Below are 19,057 nucleotides of genomic sequence, written 5' to 3'. Positions count from 1 at the left end.
GTCTTTAAATATCTTAAAAAGATTAAAATTGCTTGATTTATTCATTTAGTTTATCCAATTGTACAAGAAGTATAATTGTATTAAAGACTTATAAAGGTATGAAAATAGAATAGTTGAAATTTATGAGTATATACTTGTGGCCACAACTAATACCAACTATTTTTTAAAATAATAAGAATGAGAAAACAATGTTTAGAACATATAAATGATATGCAAAATGAAAAGTTTGGACATGTTAGCATATGAAGTGATTATATTAGAGATCAATTTCAAGTGGGAGTAATTAGCATAAAAAAAATTAAATTCTAAGATATTTGGTTAATAATACTACAAGTAGAATGGGTTTAAACTCTTACGAAATGAAAACCCAACTTTGAATTAGTAAACTTTAATTACAAAATTTAATGGGTAAAAATAAGTTATTATTATGTGTCTATTATAACATTAGTAAAACTCATTCAAATTTTAAAAATTTGTGTGGTTCATTGCGTGAAAAGAAGGTGAGTTTGTTATGCTCTTAATGAAGCTTATTATTTAAATATTTGAAGCAATAAGACATTATAAAAACTCTATCTATATAAACATAGAGGTGGTATTGCTTCAACAAAAAAAATTAAGGTTTCTTTTATAAATAATGTTTATGAATAGAATAAGCATATGACTATAATAATACTAAAATGGTTATAAACTTCTAATAGAAGAATAAATATTATATGTATTTTATCTTCAATTATAACACTAGGAGTTGAGGTTTAATTTGATAACACCATCAATTTCGTTAGTATTTTGAGGTATATATATTCTAATTGAAAGTTTAAATTGAGAGATATCTTCTTATATTTATAATATTTATTTGTGTGAAACGTTAAAAATTAAACACCAACATTCCAAACTAATAGAGAATTATTAATAGTTTGGAACATGGTGCATCCTACATTGAATAGAAAAAGTTAATTATTGGTGAATAGATTTAATTTTTGTATTAATTTTAATAATATCTTGAATAATTATATTTGAACAAAAATTATTATTATATGACAAATGGTTATAATCATTTAAATATAAATTTATAATTATTCATATAAGTCATGATTATACATATAGTCATAATTATTTGAATAAAAATTTATATTTATTCATTCATTATAAATAAATATTTTATAATTATTATTTTCATTACTTTTATTTAGAGACTTTTAAGATTTTATTGTATTTTAAAAAAATAATTATTTTCAAAAAAATATTTTTTGCATCTCAAAACCAAAATTTGTTTTTCTTATTTATTTTTTCTAACAATTTCTTGATTATTGTAAGTGAATTGTAGGTACGATCAGACAAGCTTCTCCTGCCTAAGACATCGGATTTTGAGTTTGAAACGAAATTGATGAGTTACTTCTAATCATAAGGAGGAAAAGCGACATTAAGATTAGAGTTGTCATTACTCATTATTACTATTATTAATGCTCATAATTTCTCTAACGAGAAAAAGAAATTTGCATCAAACTCATAAGATATCTTGCAAAAATAAATATTTGCAAAAATTTCAATTCTTGATACTAGTACTACTATGGAACAAAATAAAGCATTTCATTTAAATTAAAGAATACTTCATTAAAATTTTAATTATTTTAAAATTTTTTATTATATGAAAGATAAAAATACAATTTTCAAATTATAAATAAGTATAATAAAATAAATATAGTTATTTTTTTTCCAAAAATACCAAAAATGTCATTCATTTTTTTCATTTAAAAAATAATTTTATTCTCTCCAATTTTTTTAAATAAAGAATTTATTTAAAATGCAGTTTATATAATTTGTTACAATGTTAGTATTTTTAAAACGAATTTAATTAATTAATTAATTAATTTTTTTAGTTATTGTTATTATCTTTATTTGTTATTAAGTAAAATACATTGTTAATTACTTCTTTATTTGTCAGAATATTTGTTATTAAACATTTTTAAGGGAATTAGATTATTTTTTAAATGAAAAAATAAATGACATTATTTGTATTTTAGAAAGAATCTTATTATTTTTATTTTTATTATCCCTGTTTAAAATTTAAAATAAAGTATTTTTATTGTAATAAAAATTAAAAAATTAGCTAATGTTTAATAAAATATTTTTTAAATAAATAAAATATTTTATTTTCATTAATAGGTCACTTAAATTACGTAAAAAATATAATAGAATGATAAAATTATATATAAAAAAGTAAAATGATAAATATGAATTGCTAATCTAATATAATAGAGCCTTATTCCTAAAAATAATGTTTTTTGTTAATTAAAAAAAGTTAATATTATAAATAGCCTTTAAAATATAATAAAATATTTAATTTAGTATCAAAATTTAAAATTTTTTAATATAATACTTAAACTATTAATTTTATTAATTAGTTTGATATTTTTAATGTTATTCGTACATCATTTGTCATCGATTGAATTTAATTATAATTAAAGTAAGTATTATATTAATTAATATATTTATAATTAAAATTATAAATTATAAATTTTTAAAATTTAAATATTATATTAAATATTTTTTTATAATTAAAAAATCATTTATCACATTACTTCTAAAAAATAAAAATGAGTGTTAATAAATTATTTATTTAATGCCCAATTTTAAAAATAAATCTCATTCGCAAAAAGTAAAAATCCCTCGAGTTCCAACAGAAACTGACCAAGGATCCTCACTATAAAATCCACTTAGAACAACACAAGTATTCCGCTAAAACCATCGATCCCGTAAGGTTTCCCTCCTTTCCTCTTTGTTGCTTCTAAACCCTTGAAAAGCAATGGACCCACTTTCCGCCCTCCGCGACTTCACAATCCGGGGCGAGCTCGACAAAATCATCCGAGTCAACGACGAGTTCCGCTTTGGCACCGACTATTCCTTCCCATGTTCCGTCGAAACCGCCTATCGTTCGAAACCAGGCAACCTCTACACTCTCGAAACCTTGGTTTTTTACATCCAAAACCACCATCTTAAGCACACGGATTACATGCACAACTCTCTCTCACTCCGCATCCCGGCCGTCACTTTCACCGACCGTAAGCCCCTCCTCGATTACCTTACCGGAAAAGTCTCCAACTCCGATTCCATTGTTTGGAACCCACCGAAGTTCCCTGACGAGTTTCGACCCGCCCCGTCTGGGTTCGACCCGGATAGCAGTAAACCTAAAGGTAATACCAATGATGTTGTTTTGGATGAAATCGGAGATACTCATTTTGATATTAAAGATAAAGAGATTGAATATGCGGATTATATGGGAATAATTCGATCAATTGAGAGGCCTTTGAAGGATAGAGAAGGGATTCTGGAGTGTAAAAATAGGGATTTTTATAGTGTTCTTGTTGCATCTACGAAAAGGGAAGAAGAAAAGCAGAGACTTGAGTCTCAGCAGAGGAAAGATGGGTTAGTTGCTAAGAGTAGATTAATGGGGGCAGAAGAGAGGGGATTGGGGTTAAGTTATGGGGAAGAAACTATGGGATATGATTCAAAGCCGAAAATGCATTTAAAAGGGAGCAAACTTGGGGAAGGAGTGCCTATTATTTTAGTGCCTAGTGCATTTCAGACTTTGATTACTATTTATAATGTGAAGGAGTTTTTGGAAGATGGTGTTTTTGTGCCTACTGATGTAAAGGTGAAGCAGATGAAAGGGGCGAGGCCGGAGTGTGTTACTGTGCAGAAGAAGTTTAGTAGGGACAGAGATAGGGTAGTAACAGCGTATGAAGTGAGGGATAAGCCCTCTGCTTTGAAGCCGGAAGATTGGGATCGTGTGGTGGCAGTATTTGTGTTGGGGAAAGAGTGGCAGTTCAAGGATTGGCCTTTCAAGGATCATGTGGAGATTTTTAATAAGAGTAAGTGAGGTTTTTAGGCTTTAGCTTGATTGTTATTTGTATTTTTTTTTTCTCTTAGTGCTGTTCTTTTTAGTATGATGTAGAACTCGAATGTTATGCTGAGAATTTTTTCTAATGTGTATCAGGCATTAAATTATGTATATGATGAATTTTTGTGTAGTTATTGAGCTAGAATTCAATTTCTGGGGAGTGAGTTTTAATTGAGTGTTTAATTCTTGATACTTTTAACATGTACGCCTTACTTGTCAGGTTTTTAGTTTTTTTTTTTTTTTTTTTTTGGTGGTGAAAATGATAATTTATCTAATTTGTTTGTGTGCTCTTCCTAAGAATAAATACTTATTCTCAAATTTTATGCAGTTATTGGATTTTTTATGCGATTTGAGGATGACAGTGTAGAGTCTGCAAAGATTGTGAAGCAATGGAATGTGAAGATTATTTCGGTAAGAAAATTTTTCCTCGTCAGCTGCTGTACTATTTTCATGTTAGTTTAGTGCAACTTTTGGTGGAACCTGGTATTCTTCCTCTTCCTTATCTCCTTCATTTCTCTGCTTCTGTTTTCCTCAATGTGCCCCAACTGTGCAGATTAGCAAGAACAAGAGACACCAAGATAGGGCTGCAGCTCTGGAGGTCTGGGACAGACTTGAAGAATTTGTGCGGGGACGATCACATTCGTAAACTGTGCAGCTTTTAGAAAATATTTCTATGTATGTGTTTGATGTTCATCAGCTATGACCTTCTTTGATGTAGCTTTGAATTTTGTTGAAGTATTTAAGAATATTGATCACCTTGTTATGACAATTGGCGATCTTATTATATTTTTCTTATCAGGGGTGCATTGCCAATTAAGTTCAGTGTAAGGCAGTGGCTTTAACATTATAATTTGTTTTTAATTGATGATATGTGTACAGATAGAACAGGATTTCCCTTGACGTTGTTGTTTATGATAAATATAAATCGTGGAACAAAAGTTAGAGTGAAATAGACTTTGTAGATTGCATCATTTGGGGTAGATATCTGGGGACAAAATAGCTGGATATATTAGGGTGGAGTTGTTTGCTGGTCTATCTAGGTTGAATTTTTTAGGGTAAAACATCTATAGATGGATTGTTTATTGTACATGTTTATCATGAACAAGCTACAGATAGTTCGACTTACCTTTGGATTTAACTTTTTTCAAGCTTTGTTAGTTTGCTAAGGTGTTTGCAGGGCAGGTATTTTGCAAATCAAGGGAATGTGTCTAGATCCTTTTGTCATCTATAACTAGATCTCCTTGTGGCAGATGTTGTTAGCTTAAATATATTGTGTTGTTTTCTGTCTAGCTCTTTTATCTGCATTGGTGGAGAGGTGATTTCAGATATTCTGACATAACTACACCATGTATAAAGGTTGTCCTACTATTATCTCTCATCTGATCTGGTTACTTGAAGAAAAAGTTTTGGTCATACTGATTTCTTTTGGTTTCATCTCTCCCTTGATTTGGTTTTTAGCCTTCTAATTTCAGCATCCGAACAATAATTCCTAAGAGCTTGTGAAAGCCCTTTACAGCTTAATTGAACTAATTTTCTCTTTGGAACCGGAATTATATCAAGATGGAATCACTATGATGATATCTAAGACCTAGGTTGTGTTAATAAACAACATAAAAGAAGGTCACTCTTGGCGGATGGTTTTTGTTTTATTGACTGCCAATGCACACCGATGGTCTTTCATGGTTGTGACCTTTTGAAATTTCTGATAGAATGAGTCCTCTGTTTGGAATACTAACATTAGCAGCGCAAGGTGGTTCTCAAGCATTCTTATTAGGCTTTCACTTGAGGTAATGGTATAACGGTATTAGGAAATTAACAATATTAATTTATCAATTCTGCTGCTTTGTTACCTTTAGCTGACCTCAAAACATGCCTGAATTGCAATATTGTTTTCTTGAGTGTATAGACTATAGACTTCTACATGATTTGAGCTTCAACTCTAATTCACTTCATGTCAGTAATGTCTTCTTGCTGTGATCTATGTTTGGCTTTCTGTCGCATTGAAATATACATTTATGAATCACCCATCTGATATATATATACATATATATATATATATATGTATATATTTCTTTTTTTTTTTAATGAAAAAAACCGTAGCGTTGAGAATAGGGGAAGAGGATATAGATATTGAGATTTGAATCATGCTGGATGTTAACTCTTGTGGGAAGATTATAGGGAGGTTAATTATAAACAATGATCTTTATTGAGAAAGGAAGAGAAGCTGTAAGTCTCATCAGCAAAATCAGCCATACAAAACCATGTCGGCCCAGGAAAAGATGAAAACATAAATGTTACATGTATCCATCCTCAATCGAAGGGAAACTAAGCACAAATGTTGCATGTATCTATCCTCAACTGAAGGGAAACTAAGTAACAAATGAAGAATACAATATTGGTTAAAATGATGGTGTCATGATAGGTAGGCCAAACTACAGAAGATTCAGTATGATGAGAAGATTGAACTATATGATGTGGCGAACAAAAGTAAGATGAGTAAAGAGAGTAGTGGCAATTTGGTGGTGCTTCCATCCGATGAGCCATCTTCCTGTGTGGATGGTACAGTTTTAGATCCACCACCTGCACCCATTTTTAACATTTACTCGGATCGATAAGCAAAGTTGAGGAACAAATTTGGGCAAATATATCTCATTGTTTTCATGCTATTTGAGATTGTTTTAACTTTTATGTGAAAATTTCAGTGCATAGTAAATGCCTAAACGTGGCGGTTATCTGGAGTTGAAAGAAATAGGCAACAGGAAAACTATTCTGTACCTGTAGGAATTATGCTTCCTGATTCAGGTGATCCAACTGGAGAGTCTGCCGGTTCTGGAGAAGCAGCTGATAACAAGTGGGCATCGTGTTAGTAGAGTACCAGACAAAATTTTGAGTAAATTACAATCATCCCTTAATTACTCGACTGATTAAAGTTTTGCTGACATTTACGCAAGATTGAGATTAAGAAGAAATATACATGTGATTGAATCTTTACCATTACAGCTGCTAATGGGTGGAGTCTGAACATTGCATGAGCCAGGTAAGGCCAAAGCTTGAGTCTGGTTGATGGTGATCCCCAGTGATAAACCACCACCATTAAGGACCTCACACAAGCATTGTGGCGAGGAACGCACAATATTAGCAAGCTGTGTGCAGCATTGTTGAGAAGGGGTTGATGAATTCCCTGTAATGTAATTGAGGCAGGGCGACAGGCTGATCAATACACTAGTGCAACCTGACTGAGCTGTAGCTCCTGCAAAAAGCATGGCTACTAGGACCAAAACAAGATATGTTGCCATCTTCCTGTTTACCATTATTTCTCTTGGTATGGTAATTGCTGAGAATTCCTGCAGATTGTGCTGATTTCCTGCAACTTTCCAATGTGGCTGGTTTTGAGGCAGAATGGTGAGGTTTTTATAGGGAGACAATGCAATTATGGCAGTTGTGGGTGACCAAATTTCCTACTCTATAACGGGATCAATAGTCAAGTACAGGTTTATATATTTGAAGTGTTCAATGATGGAGGCTTTAAGCTTATACAATTATATATTGTTTTGTTTCCGAAGGAGAACTTTGTGGGTGACCAACCTATATCAGCTAATGAATCTTTGATGCAGGGTACATGGATTTTTAAAACGTTCAAAGCTGAACACTCTTGGTAAGTGGTAACCTCAACCTTGAAGAAAGCAATAGCCGACTCATTCTACAGAATTTAGCTTGGTAAAGCTCATTTTGTTGGATAGTGAGGAGACGAGGAAAGCGAAACCAATTACGTACTATTATTTTTATCCCCATGATTGAATTAGGTTACTGAATTTGAAATTGTTGGGGCTTTTAATTTTGACATTTGTCCATTTTTTTTTGTCTTTTTGGTTGGTGGCCTTTCGGCTGTGAGGTGTCATGAACTTTGAATTGTGAGGTATTTGAGTTGCTGGATTTTGATCTTAATTGAGGTGTGAAGGTTTGTGTATTTAAATTGTCGGCTTTTGGTATTAATTGAGGTGTGAAGTTTTGGATGTCGAGATACTTGGATGGTAAAGTTTTGAGTTGGAAGGTAATTGGGTGTATTTTTTTATAAGTTTTGAGCATTTTATATTTATTATTTATAATAAAATAAATTGAAAATTTAAAAAATATAATAATAATGATAAATATAAATATGAAAGACATAATAACAAAAAATAAAAATTTACTTCTATTATTTTTCTTTTTTTAATTTAAAATATTTTTACAAAAAAAAATTATAATCTAAAATAAATTAAAAATTATATATTTAATCCAATGATTAATAAAAAATACGAAACTTGACATGATATAAAAAATTAATAAAAAATAATCGTAATATATGAATTATTTTATACATATTAATTTTAATATTTTATAATATTTTAATTAATTTATTTGTTTATTATTTTTATATTAAAATAATCATAAATATATTCAAAATAATGAAAATTTTTCATAAAAAAATTGTCCACCGTTGTGAAAGGGCTAATTCTAGTTATCAGTTAAAATTTCCCCCTTCATTAATTCTTTAACAAAATTGGACAGATTTGGAGAAATAAAATTAACTAAAATTTATTCAAAAAACAAGAATTCAAATTCAATCTTCATTGTAAAATCGTTTTCATTTATCTCTTTAACTTAACAACAAGAAAAATTTCAATTTCACTCTTCAAAAAATTTGTCACTTTTTTTTTACTATTCCGTTCTCTCTTATCAATCAAAAGATACTATAAAAATGTGTAATAATTATTGGTTTGATGTATAGTCAATTTCCAATAAGAGTTGGATTCGAAATCCTTCTCGCCTTGATTGTGAAATTGCTAATTGTTTTAAGGTTGTTCATGAGTATCGAGGAGAATTTGAAATCATCTTGGGTTCGATATTTCCCCTCGTAATTTAATGGTAAAGAGGGGGAATTTGGGATAGTAGCTGTTGCTGATGCCTTAATGGCTTTGGCAGCTAGTGGTAGTTGTCATCTTGCCATTTTCAGTTCTTTCCTCTTATTATGCTAGATCGTCGGGTCAGGGGTTAATCATTATGTTCGATTAGTTATTACACACTGGATCACCATATCACTCGATCATGGTGGTTAGAAGTGTCAAATTAGTTGAGTAACCTATGACACGGTACGATATGGGCTGTGTTTGGTACAACCTATTGTTATAATCGTGAACCCTGTCAAATATGACTCATATACTTGCGTCATGTTGGGCTAGAGATTTTGGATCTATTGGATTAACATAACACGAGCTATCAAGGCCTAGTGGCAACATGTGGTACACGACAAAATCCGCCATAAATATTATAAATGAGTTTAATATTTTGGTTCTTAATTAAATTTTGTTTTATTATTATTAAATGATAGACATTCTTTTACTCTTTTAGTAATTATGTTAGCAGTTTATAAAAATTAAATTGTAGCATTAAATTTGCCTATAAAATATTTAAACTTTTAGTAGATAAAGTTACAATTTTTTCATTTTGATTTATCATTTTTTTATAAAAAGTATAAAATGTATATTACTTAAAAATTAATGTTATAATGTATAAATCTATTGATTTATCGTTAAATATAGACTTTAAGAGTCACCAACAATATTTTTTGTTTAGATATGATTGACTACTTGATAGAATCTGTCAGTTTTAAAATTAACTTAGGTATCTTTAAATAGTAAATTTTAATCTACGAAACTAGATTTTATGTTTGGGAATATAGTTACGCATGAGGAAGGTTATATCACCATCACAGCACATATCCAAAGGATGATACCAGTTTGATTTCAAATTATCCAAGCCTTAACCATATTTATGATTTATCAAAATATTTAATATTAAAAATTGATCTTAAAATTATACCAATAGTTTGGTAGTAATTTAAGATAATTATCTCACCTCTTGAGTATTCATAGAAAGTAGTATCCCATTCTGAAGAGGTTTCGTCATCAGATTCTTTTAATTTTACTTTTAGAAATAAATATCTATAAACTGATTTTATAGTCAGAAATGTCTTCTAATCTGTTGGTAAGACTTTCTGTTGAAAATTATTTTTTAATCTGTTGATAGGATTTAAAAAAAAAAATACTTTTTAAGAAAATTCATTAAGTCCTTAAATAGTTTGGTAAAACTTAATTCAGGATTAAATTTTCCAATAATTTTGTAGGATTGAAAAACATATTTTTGAAAACTCTTTTTCAAATTTGAAAGAAAAAAGAAATTAAAATAAACAAAAATTATCATGAAAAATTATCATACAATAAAATATAATCATGCAATTATATGATATATTTAATAAATCACATAATAAGTATAAAAACATGCAATTATATATTTTAAAAAAATCATGCAAATATATTAAACTCATGCTCAAATAAATATAATTAATTAATTAATTAAAAAAATCATGCAAAAATAAACTATATTTCCTTTTCCTTTTCTTACCAAATTCAAACAACTATTTAAAATATTAAATATTAAAACATAAATATAAATATATATAATATATAAAAAAACAAACAAACATATAAATAAATAAATAAATAAAATCAAATTAGAAAAACAAAATTGGCCGGTTTGAAGTTAGGTGAACACGCGAATCACTTATAGGTCAATTGGACCCTAGCTTAGCTAAAAATGACAGTGTTTTACTTCCCTATAAAAGCGAAAAATCAATTTCTATTTTCAAACCTGGTCAGTTCCTTCTTTCTTTAAATAAAATTTCCTTTGTCCCCTTTCTAGGAATAGCCACTAAAAAACTCATTTTCCCTAGTTTTAGCTAAAAACCTAGAACTTGGTGTTGAAAAATTCTAACCAAACCCAAAAAACAACCATTGTCTTCTCCTCTTAGGCCGTCATGACTCCATCGAGAAATTCAGAGATTCATCGAAATCTTCATATCAACCTAGAAAATTCCAATTTTTTCAAAAAACCCAAAAAATTCATAAAAATATTCCTAAAAAAAAAATTTAGATTCTGAACTCAAACCAACAAACCACAATCAAAACACTAATTCCCTAATTTATGACTAACCTAGAGCTTGAACTTAAAAAAAAAAAAAACCAAACTTCTAGAAAAACTCCCTATGCCCAGAAATCTAAAATTTTTAGAAAATTCACAAAAAGGTCCAAGCAAAATTCAAGAAAAAATCCGAGAAAACCTCATAGAACTTTGAAGATTAGAACCTTAAAAACCCAGAACCATAATCTAAAACTTAATCCCAAAATTCTTAAATTGTGTTCCTACGAACTAGGAACCAACCCAAAACAAAAAAACTTCTAATCAGAAATCTCCCCCATTTGTGTGTGTGCTTCTAGGCATAATTTATAGGGTTCTCTTTCAAACATTTTAGGGATTTTGACAAAGATCAAATCTATCATTGAACATCCAGAAGATGGCTTAAATCTTGGGATCCTGGTCAATGGTTTTCTAAACAACCATGATTTCTGAATTGATTTTCCAAAAAATTTTTATTTCATTTCCTTTTTTTTACTTTAAAAAAATACTAATAATAAATAAATTAATTAATTAAATCAAAAATTAAATCAAATTAAAATTAAAATGAAGATTTTTCCTATTGGGCCCAAAGCTTCCTAATCGGGCCTAATTTACAATCAAAATCTAGTTTTTGATCTTGAAGAAAATTATCAGACAAAATGAAATATCTACAGTTGCCCCTATTTGCATAGTTTTTGTGAAACATGAATTGCACAAAGATATAGATACCTATTATATTTGGGCTCAAATTAATAAAAAAAAATTCCTCTAAATAGAGGTATGCGACTTTCGAAAAAAGAAAACTTCAAATAATCCCTCTAAACAGAGGCTAAACAATTTTAAAAAACTTTAAATACGAAATGTCAAAAGACATCAAAATTTTTAGCTTGAAATCCAAAGATTTACAATTTGGAAATTTAAGGGTCACAAATTACAAAGATTCGCCAGGTTCCATAAAAAAAACTAAAAAATTCCAATGTTCCAATATTTACAAAAAAAAAAAATCATAATGATTTCAAATTTTACAAAGATTCAAGATTCACAAAAATTTTCAAATTCGCAAGAATTCTAAGTTTCACAAGATTCCAAGAGTTTATAAATGACTCAAGATTCTCAGAGGTTCCATGTTCATAAAAATTCTAGATTCGTAAGATTCGTAGTTTTGTTAAAGTTTCAGATTCGTAAAGGTTCCAAGTATCGCAAGATTTTAAGTTTCGTAAAGGTTTCAATTTCGCAAAGACTTTTAGCTTCACGAGAATGTTTAGATTCGCAAGAATGAACTATTCGTAAGAATTTAGATTCACAAAAATTTTAAGTTCGTAAGAATTCAAATATTCACAAGAATTCATAAGAGTTTCTGATTCACAAGAATTGGGATATTCATAAAAATTTGTAAGAGTTTCAAATCACATGAAATTCAAGTTCGTAAGAACTTCAAAGATTCGCAAGAATGGATGATTTGTAAGAGATTCAGGTTTGTAAGAAATTTAAATTCGTAAGAATTTTAAAGATTCGCAAGAGTTTCAGTTTTGCAAGAATTTTCATCATTGTAAAGATATGCAAATTGTAATTTACAAACAAGATTCAAATATTTGCATTGAAAAGGTAAAAAAAATTCATGGATTCACATCAAAGATTTCAAGTTTTACCTCTAAAATGCAAAGATTTTCATTTGAAAATTTAAAGATTCACACCTAAAAGTTAAAAATTTTCATTCAAAAAATTTAGAGATTCACATAAAAAATTTCAAAAATTCACATGAAAAAACTTTAATATTTCACAACTAAAATTTCAAACTTTATGGTTTTACATCCAAAATTTTAAAATTTCTCATTGGAAAAAAATTTAGGGTTTCGCATCCAAAATTTTAAAAAGTCTCATTCAAAAAGCTAATTTAAACAAAGGCTTTATAACTTTAAAAGTTTGAAAAGTTTTCCTTGTCAAAAAAATCTCATCATGAAAGATCTTCCTAATTTAAGGATTCAAAAGTTAAACATTTTCTCCAATCAAAGTCAAATTTTGTATGCAATAAATATCAATGCAAATGTCTTCTACATGTTGCAAATATAACAATTCAGATTCTCACTAAATGATGTAAATGCATGTCTTAAATAATACTGTAAATGTCATACTATGATTCAAATATTCTCTACATGATGCCAATGCATGCCTTAACCATGATGCAAATGCAATTATTAAGGATTTAAATACAATATAAACACAATGTATGCAATGTAGATGTTACTAAATTAATGTCATGAAATTTTAATTATGGTAACAAGGTTCTTAAGACTCCACCATTTTTTCTTAGCTTCTCAGCATTAACATTCTCAAAATAAATTCTGTCAACTAATCTATGTTATTTTTCTCATCTAGTTATAATTCACAGGGTATATTGACAAATTCCTCATTGTGTTCATAATTAGGTCATCTCCTTTGCCCTTTTCAAATCATTTTTTTTTAGCTTCTTTCACTTTTGTCATCTTGGATTTCTTTAAAAGCAATTGAAAACTCTTTTATAGACATTATCATTCACTTATTTATTATCATTCTAATTTATGACGAACATGACACATTTCTTCAATTCATTTAGAAGATGTTCATTTGGTAAAGAACAAGAAAAGTGGTTTTCATTATAAAAAAGAAGTATGGTCAAGAATAAATCAAAGATAAATGAATAACCGTTTAAATGGGATATCAACATCTAGAATAATGATTGGTTAGATAGTTTTGATCTCTAACTTAGAATTTTTTTCTCAAAAATATATTCTATCAATATTTTTGATCATTAAGCTAATTATCATCTATATTCTTGGGATCTTCATAGGAAGCTGTTTTTCAAGTTTTTATCTTCACTTAAATTGCCCTTTCGAGTTTTCAATTTAAGCCTTCTTTTTTTTTTTCATTTTCATTTTTTTTTTGCACATTTTTTCTCATTTTCTTATCTCATTTCTCTTTTCCCTTTATCCATAATGACATTTTGATCAAAATCACAAATAATCCAATAGCAAACTTACCTTGGTTTAATTCATAATTCTTTAATTTTAGTATTTACATTCGATCAAAATAAACTTTTAAAAGACATAATGTAGGCTAAGGTGAGAGGTTATTACAGAAATTGATAAAATAGGCCCAAAATGTATTTAAAGGATAATCAAACCAAGGATCATTTTTTCATCTAAAGCACTTTGATATTTGACTTATCAATTTCTCTTTTTTTTTTCCTTCATTTTTTTTCTTTTTTCTTTCTTTTTCATTTTTTTCATTTTTCATTATTTTTCAAAAAAAAAAAATTAAGCACAAAAGGGCTTTGCTTCTAAAATCACTAAGGATCTTAACTTTTTTCAAAGTATGCCCCTAGTGTGGTGGTGATCTTTGGTTAAGATTCCTTGAAAAAAAATTTTAACAAGCTCAATGGGGGCAACAAGGGATAATTTTACTCTTTTTGTGAAAGATAGAAGAAATATGACTATTTCTCATTTCAAGTATGAATACTCTCAATGGAGAACATTCATTGACTAAAAACAAAGATTGCATTCTGCATCAACTTCATCTTTTAGTGAGTGAAATTCTTTGTCAAATTTATCTTTTTTTATTCAGCAATCCTAATGAATCAATAATCTTGATTTATCAACATTTGTGATATTTTCAAAATTGAATCCTGAATTGTTGTCATGATTGTTTGAACATTCATTATTAGGAATTTGAGAATTGATATAGGAAAAGATGTAAAAAGGTAAAAACATATGATGGTGATTCACACAAAAGAAGAGGTGTCATGAAAATACATCATATTTGTCACTTTTTATTAAAATGATGCAAAATAAAATGAAATTCAAGTATATAAAAGAAGTCCATTATTCCAAAGAAATCTTAAAGTGACAAGTAGTTTAAATCAGCCTTCCCATACTTATGCCCCTGAGTGATCAAGCAAAGGGCCTTTGTTGACATTTAGCTCCTCTAATTCGTTGAAGCTTATTGAGCCTACTCGGATTAAACTTTGCACCTTATGCCTGAAAACATGGCATGTTTTTATAAAGTGACCCATATTCTCATTATAGTAATCACATATGATATTAATATTGTACCATTTAAGATAAGATGACTTCAATGGTTTTAAAAAAATCGAAGATACCAAGTCATTCTTAACTAATTCTAGGAATAACCCAATGTATGTTATGGGATAGGATCAATGTGAGCTCTTTCTTGGTTACCTTTGGATCTTCTCAAATCACTCACTTGATTATTAGGTCTTGAAATTAGTGTACCGACAAAACTAGGCCCATATATAGGTATTTAAAAAGTTGGTTGATAAAGACTTAGGGAAATGTCATTTATGGTTGGGTAATGAGGCTGGTAAGGGAGTTGTGCAATATTATTGATTCTAGGGTAGTAAGCAATATAAATATATGGTGGATATGAGCATAACCTCTAAATTATTGCCCCTTAAAACTCATAGCCTGGATTTCAAATTTTTTTTTTGTATCCCATTTTTTTTTTATGTTGTTGGCCTTTCTTTTCTTAAGTTTACCACTCTGGATGGCATTTTCAATAATCTCTCCTCCCCTGATATCACCATGTTAGCAAAATTTTTTATTGCATTTCTTATCATTTTCTATAATATGATGCTTTTAAGGTGCTAACAAACAGTACTACCATTTTTTTCTCAATTAAAGGAGGTTAAACTTAAACAGTCATATCCCTTAATCATTAGGCATATTCTTTGAAAGACTCTATTACCTTTTTCTTCATGTTTTGTAAAACAAAGTGATCAAAAGCCAAGTTAATGATGTGACGATACTGATTAATGAAAGAGCTAGTCAAATCTTTTTCATAATCGAGTGCAAGTTCTATCCAACTGGACATACTACCTTGCAATAAAGTCAGTCAAACTATCTTAAAATATATATGTATGAGCAATTTTTTATTATTGACATAAGCTACCATCTTAAGATAGTACATTGTAACATGTGTGATGGGATATTTCATACCATCATATTTTTGAACTTCGGTACTTTAAATTTTAGAGGTGTAACTATATTTGAAACTAAATAAAGCCTAGCAACATCCATCGAACCATAAAAGTTTACACCTTTAATAGTTTATAGTCTCTCATTCAGTAGGATCATTTTATATTCAGACTTTAAGTCCTCTAAACCTTTAATCACCTTTAATTTTAGCATCTCATTCTCTTTGAAGTCCTTTAAGTTAGGGACCGAGACTAGATTTACTACCTTTTTGGTAAAACTTTGAAATTGCCCCTAAATTGTTGCAAATGGCATTTCTATGTAAATATATCTTATTGAGAATGTGAATTGTTGTAATGAAGTGCCTTGAGTGGATTGGGCTAGATGTGGGCCATAACCAAAAGGATACAAAGTGTCAACAACATTTTATAACAGATGGTCTTGGGTGTTGGCTTTTTCCATAACCTTTCCTTTGCTCAGCTTATTCAATGCCTTTAGGATCTTACGTAACTCCCCTTTAATTTTTTTTTGAGCCTTCACCAACTTCTCAACACGACTTACATTATCTTGTTCCATACTTTTGGCTTTGGCCTAAGCGTAATACCGGTGTTAAGCTATCTTTGAACCTTGATTTCTAACAATTAGGGTATAAATTTAGAATGATGTTTATTGAACATTAGATTATGCATAAGAATGAATGCAAAAAATGTATGAATGTAATAAGGAGAATTTACCATATAACAATTATTATCAAAGAAAATTTTTATTGAATTAAAAGTTATTTCTAACAAATTCTAATATTACATTAATAAAAAGTCTAGAATTTATTAAGGAAAGAAATCTCTAATTTGTTGATATTGATTTTGCACTTCATTAAGGAAATCTAGCAATTCTTGGCCATGTGCTCCCACTAGTGGTACCCTTATCTTTTGTTTTTCAACCTTTTATACCATGTCATTGGCTTTATAAGTAGCCATAATGATTTGGTCAAACAGAGACTCCAACTGATTATGTTTTCTCAAATATGCTTTATTTGCTCACACTCTTCATTCATAGCTCCCATTTGCGTTTGAATTTCAACCATAACTTTATTCAGGATTTGGATGTGCCTTTGTGTTTTAAAGAGTGCCTTATCTTTGTCTTTTAGCTCTGCTTACAGTTATCTATTTTCTTTCAAAAGTTGGGTTAGTTCTTGATTGGTTGATGACCCTGTTGTCTTAAGGTTGATGAACAAATTCTTTCATTCATCATTTTCTTGCTCGAGTGCTTGAACTTTCTTTTTTAGTCTTTTATTTGCAAGCTTCAACTCTTCAAACTCCTTTTTCAAGCTATTAAAAGACTTTGCTAGGCTTTCCATGGATGTAACGAAAACTTTCCTTGTTAAAATTATTTTGTGGCAATTACTCCTTATGATAAATCTAATGATGTGGATGTATGCATAGCACAAGAAAAGGGTTAGTATACATGTAATATATATATAAAAGAACAATATATAAATACAAAGAATAGCATAAATAGTTAGTATGCAAATAATATATACAAAAATATATATATATATAAATTTACAAGCAAAATAAATGTCTTATCATGTGTAGTATTTATTTTTTTTCTAACACAAGGGAAGGTATGACTTTAACTTAAGTTTGAACCCTTTATATGCTAGGTTCAAAGGTTTGACAATCTAAGGGTTCTCAAATTATTCCTTACATCATTATCCATTAGAGACTAGTAAGGCATTCCTATCTTTACCCATTATAGGCTACAAGCAAAAATGGTTCAATTTGAGTAGGAGTTTTTCATTGGCCCATCCAGAGACATAAAATCTCATGAAAGCGTAGATACTTTGCTCTTTTTTAAGGGATAGAACTCAAGTGTAGAGTTCATGTTATGCTTATGCAGATGAATGACAGATATATAAAATGAATAAATAAATAAATAAAATATAAACAAGGAAAAATTTTTTTAAATTAAGTTAGGCTTAGATAATAAGAAATTATTTACTAGCTTGCATCTTGTTATCCCTAGTAGAGTTAGCAAACTGTTATAATGTATAGATCCGTTGATCTACCACTAAACATAGACTTTAGGAGTCGCTACCAATCTTTTTGTTTAGGTGTGATTGGTCACGTGATAAAATCCGTCTCATTTAAAGAGAAGTCTTAAGATTGACCTAGGTATTTTTAAATAGTAAATTATAGTTTACGAAACTATATTTTAGGTTAAAAAATGTTGTTACGTGTGAGAAAAGTTATAGTATCCTTATAGCACCCATTTAAAAGATCGAACTAGTTTGATTTCAAATTATCTAAGCCTTAACTGTATTTATGATTTACCAAAATATTTAATATTGAAAATTGATCTTAAAATTACTCCAATAGTTTGGTAGTAATTTAAGATAATTTTCTCACCTTATGAGTACTCATAGAAACTATGTCTCATTTTAAATAGGCTCCATCATCAGATTCCTTTAATTTTACTTCTAGAAGTAAATATCTATAAACTAAGTTTATAGTAAAAAATGTTCTCCAATCTATTTGTAAGACTTTTTATTGAAAATTATCCTCCAATTTGTTGGTAGGATTAAAAAAAAAATTATTTTTAAAAAAATTCATTAAGTCTTTCAATAGTTAGGTATGACTTAATTCAAGATTAGATCCTCCAATAGTTTAGTAGAATTGAAAAACATTTTTTTGAAAACTCTTTTGCAAATTTGAAAGAAAAAAAATTAAAATAAACAAAAATTATCATGCAATAAAATATAATCATGCAATTATGCAATTATGCAATATAGTTAATAGATCACACAATAAGTATAAAAACATGCAATTAGATATTAAAAAAAATCATGCAAATATATTAAACTCATGCTAAAATAAATATAATTAATTAATAAAAAAAATCATGCAAAATAAACTATTTTTCCTTTTCCTTTTCTTTCCAAATTCAAACAACTATTTTAAAATAATAAATATTAAAATATAAATATAAATATAATATATAATATATAAAAAAGATAAATAAATAAATAAATAAAATAAAACTAGAAAAATAAACAAAAAAAGGATAAACTTACGAAACAAATGAGTTCGAAGTTGGGTGGACATGTGGATCCCACGTAGGTTAACTGAATCCTAGCTTAGCTGTAAACGATGTCATTTTACTTCCTTATAAAAGCCAAAAATCAGTTTTTGTTTTCAAA

General features: G+C 28.7%; 2 protein-coding genes across 2 annotated transcripts; one reads left to right on the top strand and one right to left on the bottom strand.

Annotated features, from left to right (window-relative positions):
* Positions 1–2,670: 2,670 nt before the first annotated feature.
* PHP (PLANT HOMOLOGOUS TO PARAFIBROMIN) lies at positions 2,671–4,798 on the top strand. Its single transcript, XM_022883260.2, has 3 exons — positions 2,671–3,869; positions 4,227–4,309; positions 4,452–4,798. Exons 1-3 carry the CDS (start codon positions 2,804–2,806, stop codon positions 4,542–4,544), a joined length of 1,242 nt encoding a protein of 413 aa, XP_022738995.2. The 5' UTR covers positions 2,671–2,803; the 3' UTR covers positions 4,545–4,798.
* Positions 4,799–4,860: 62 nt separating this feature from the next.
* Positions 4,861–7,213, bottom strand: LOC111291477 (non-specific lipid transfer protein GPI-anchored 26-like). Its single transcript, XM_022883275.2, has 3 exons — positions 6,891–7,213; positions 6,674–6,739; positions 4,861–6,478 (listed from the first exon to the last, which is right to left on the bottom strand). Exons 1-3 carry the CDS (start codon positions 7,207–7,209, stop codon positions 6,342–6,344), a joined length of 522 nt encoding a protein of 173 aa, XP_022739010.2. The 5' UTR covers positions 7,210–7,213; the 3' UTR covers positions 4,861–6,341.
* Positions 7,214–19,057: the final 11,844 nt, after the last annotated feature.

The sequence above is a fragment of the Durio zibethinus genome, chromosome 16 (assembly GCF_047325235.1).
Source record: "Durio zibethinus cultivar Kanyao isolate XHJ-2024 chromosome 16, ASM4732523v1, whole genome shotgun sequence".
Taxonomy (NCBI): Eukaryota; Viridiplantae; Streptophyta; class Magnoliopsida; order Malvales; family Malvaceae; genus Durio; species Durio zibethinus.
This window is presented reverse-complemented; position numbering and strand designations above follow the sequence as displayed.

Bases quoted from the DNA above. Each gene is read 5' to 3' on its own strand.
- PHP (XM_022883260.2), top strand. From the start codon at position 2,804: ATGGACCCACTTTCCGCCCTCCGCGACTTCACAATCCGGGGCGAGCTC. The intron at 3,870-4,226 runs GTAAGTGAGGTT...AATTTTATGCAG, and splicing joins TGTGGAGATTTTTAATAAGA to TTATTGGATTTTTTATGCGA. The intron at 4,310-4,451 runs GTAAGAAAATTT...CCAACTGTGCAG, and splicing joins GGAATGTGAAGATTATTTCG to ATTAGCAAGAACAAGAGACA.
- LOC111291477 (XM_022883275.2), bottom strand. From the start codon at position 7,209: ATGGTAAACAGGAAGATGGCAACATATCTTGTTTTGGTCCTAGTAGCC. The intron at 6,740-6,890 runs GTAAAGATTCAA...ACTTGTTATCAG, and splicing joins ACCCATTAGCAGCTGTAATG to CTGCTTCTCCAGAACCGGCA. The intron at 6,479-6,673 runs GTACAGAATAGT...AAATGGGTGCAG, and splicing joins AGGAAGCATAATTCCTACAG to GTGGTGGATCTAAAACTGTA.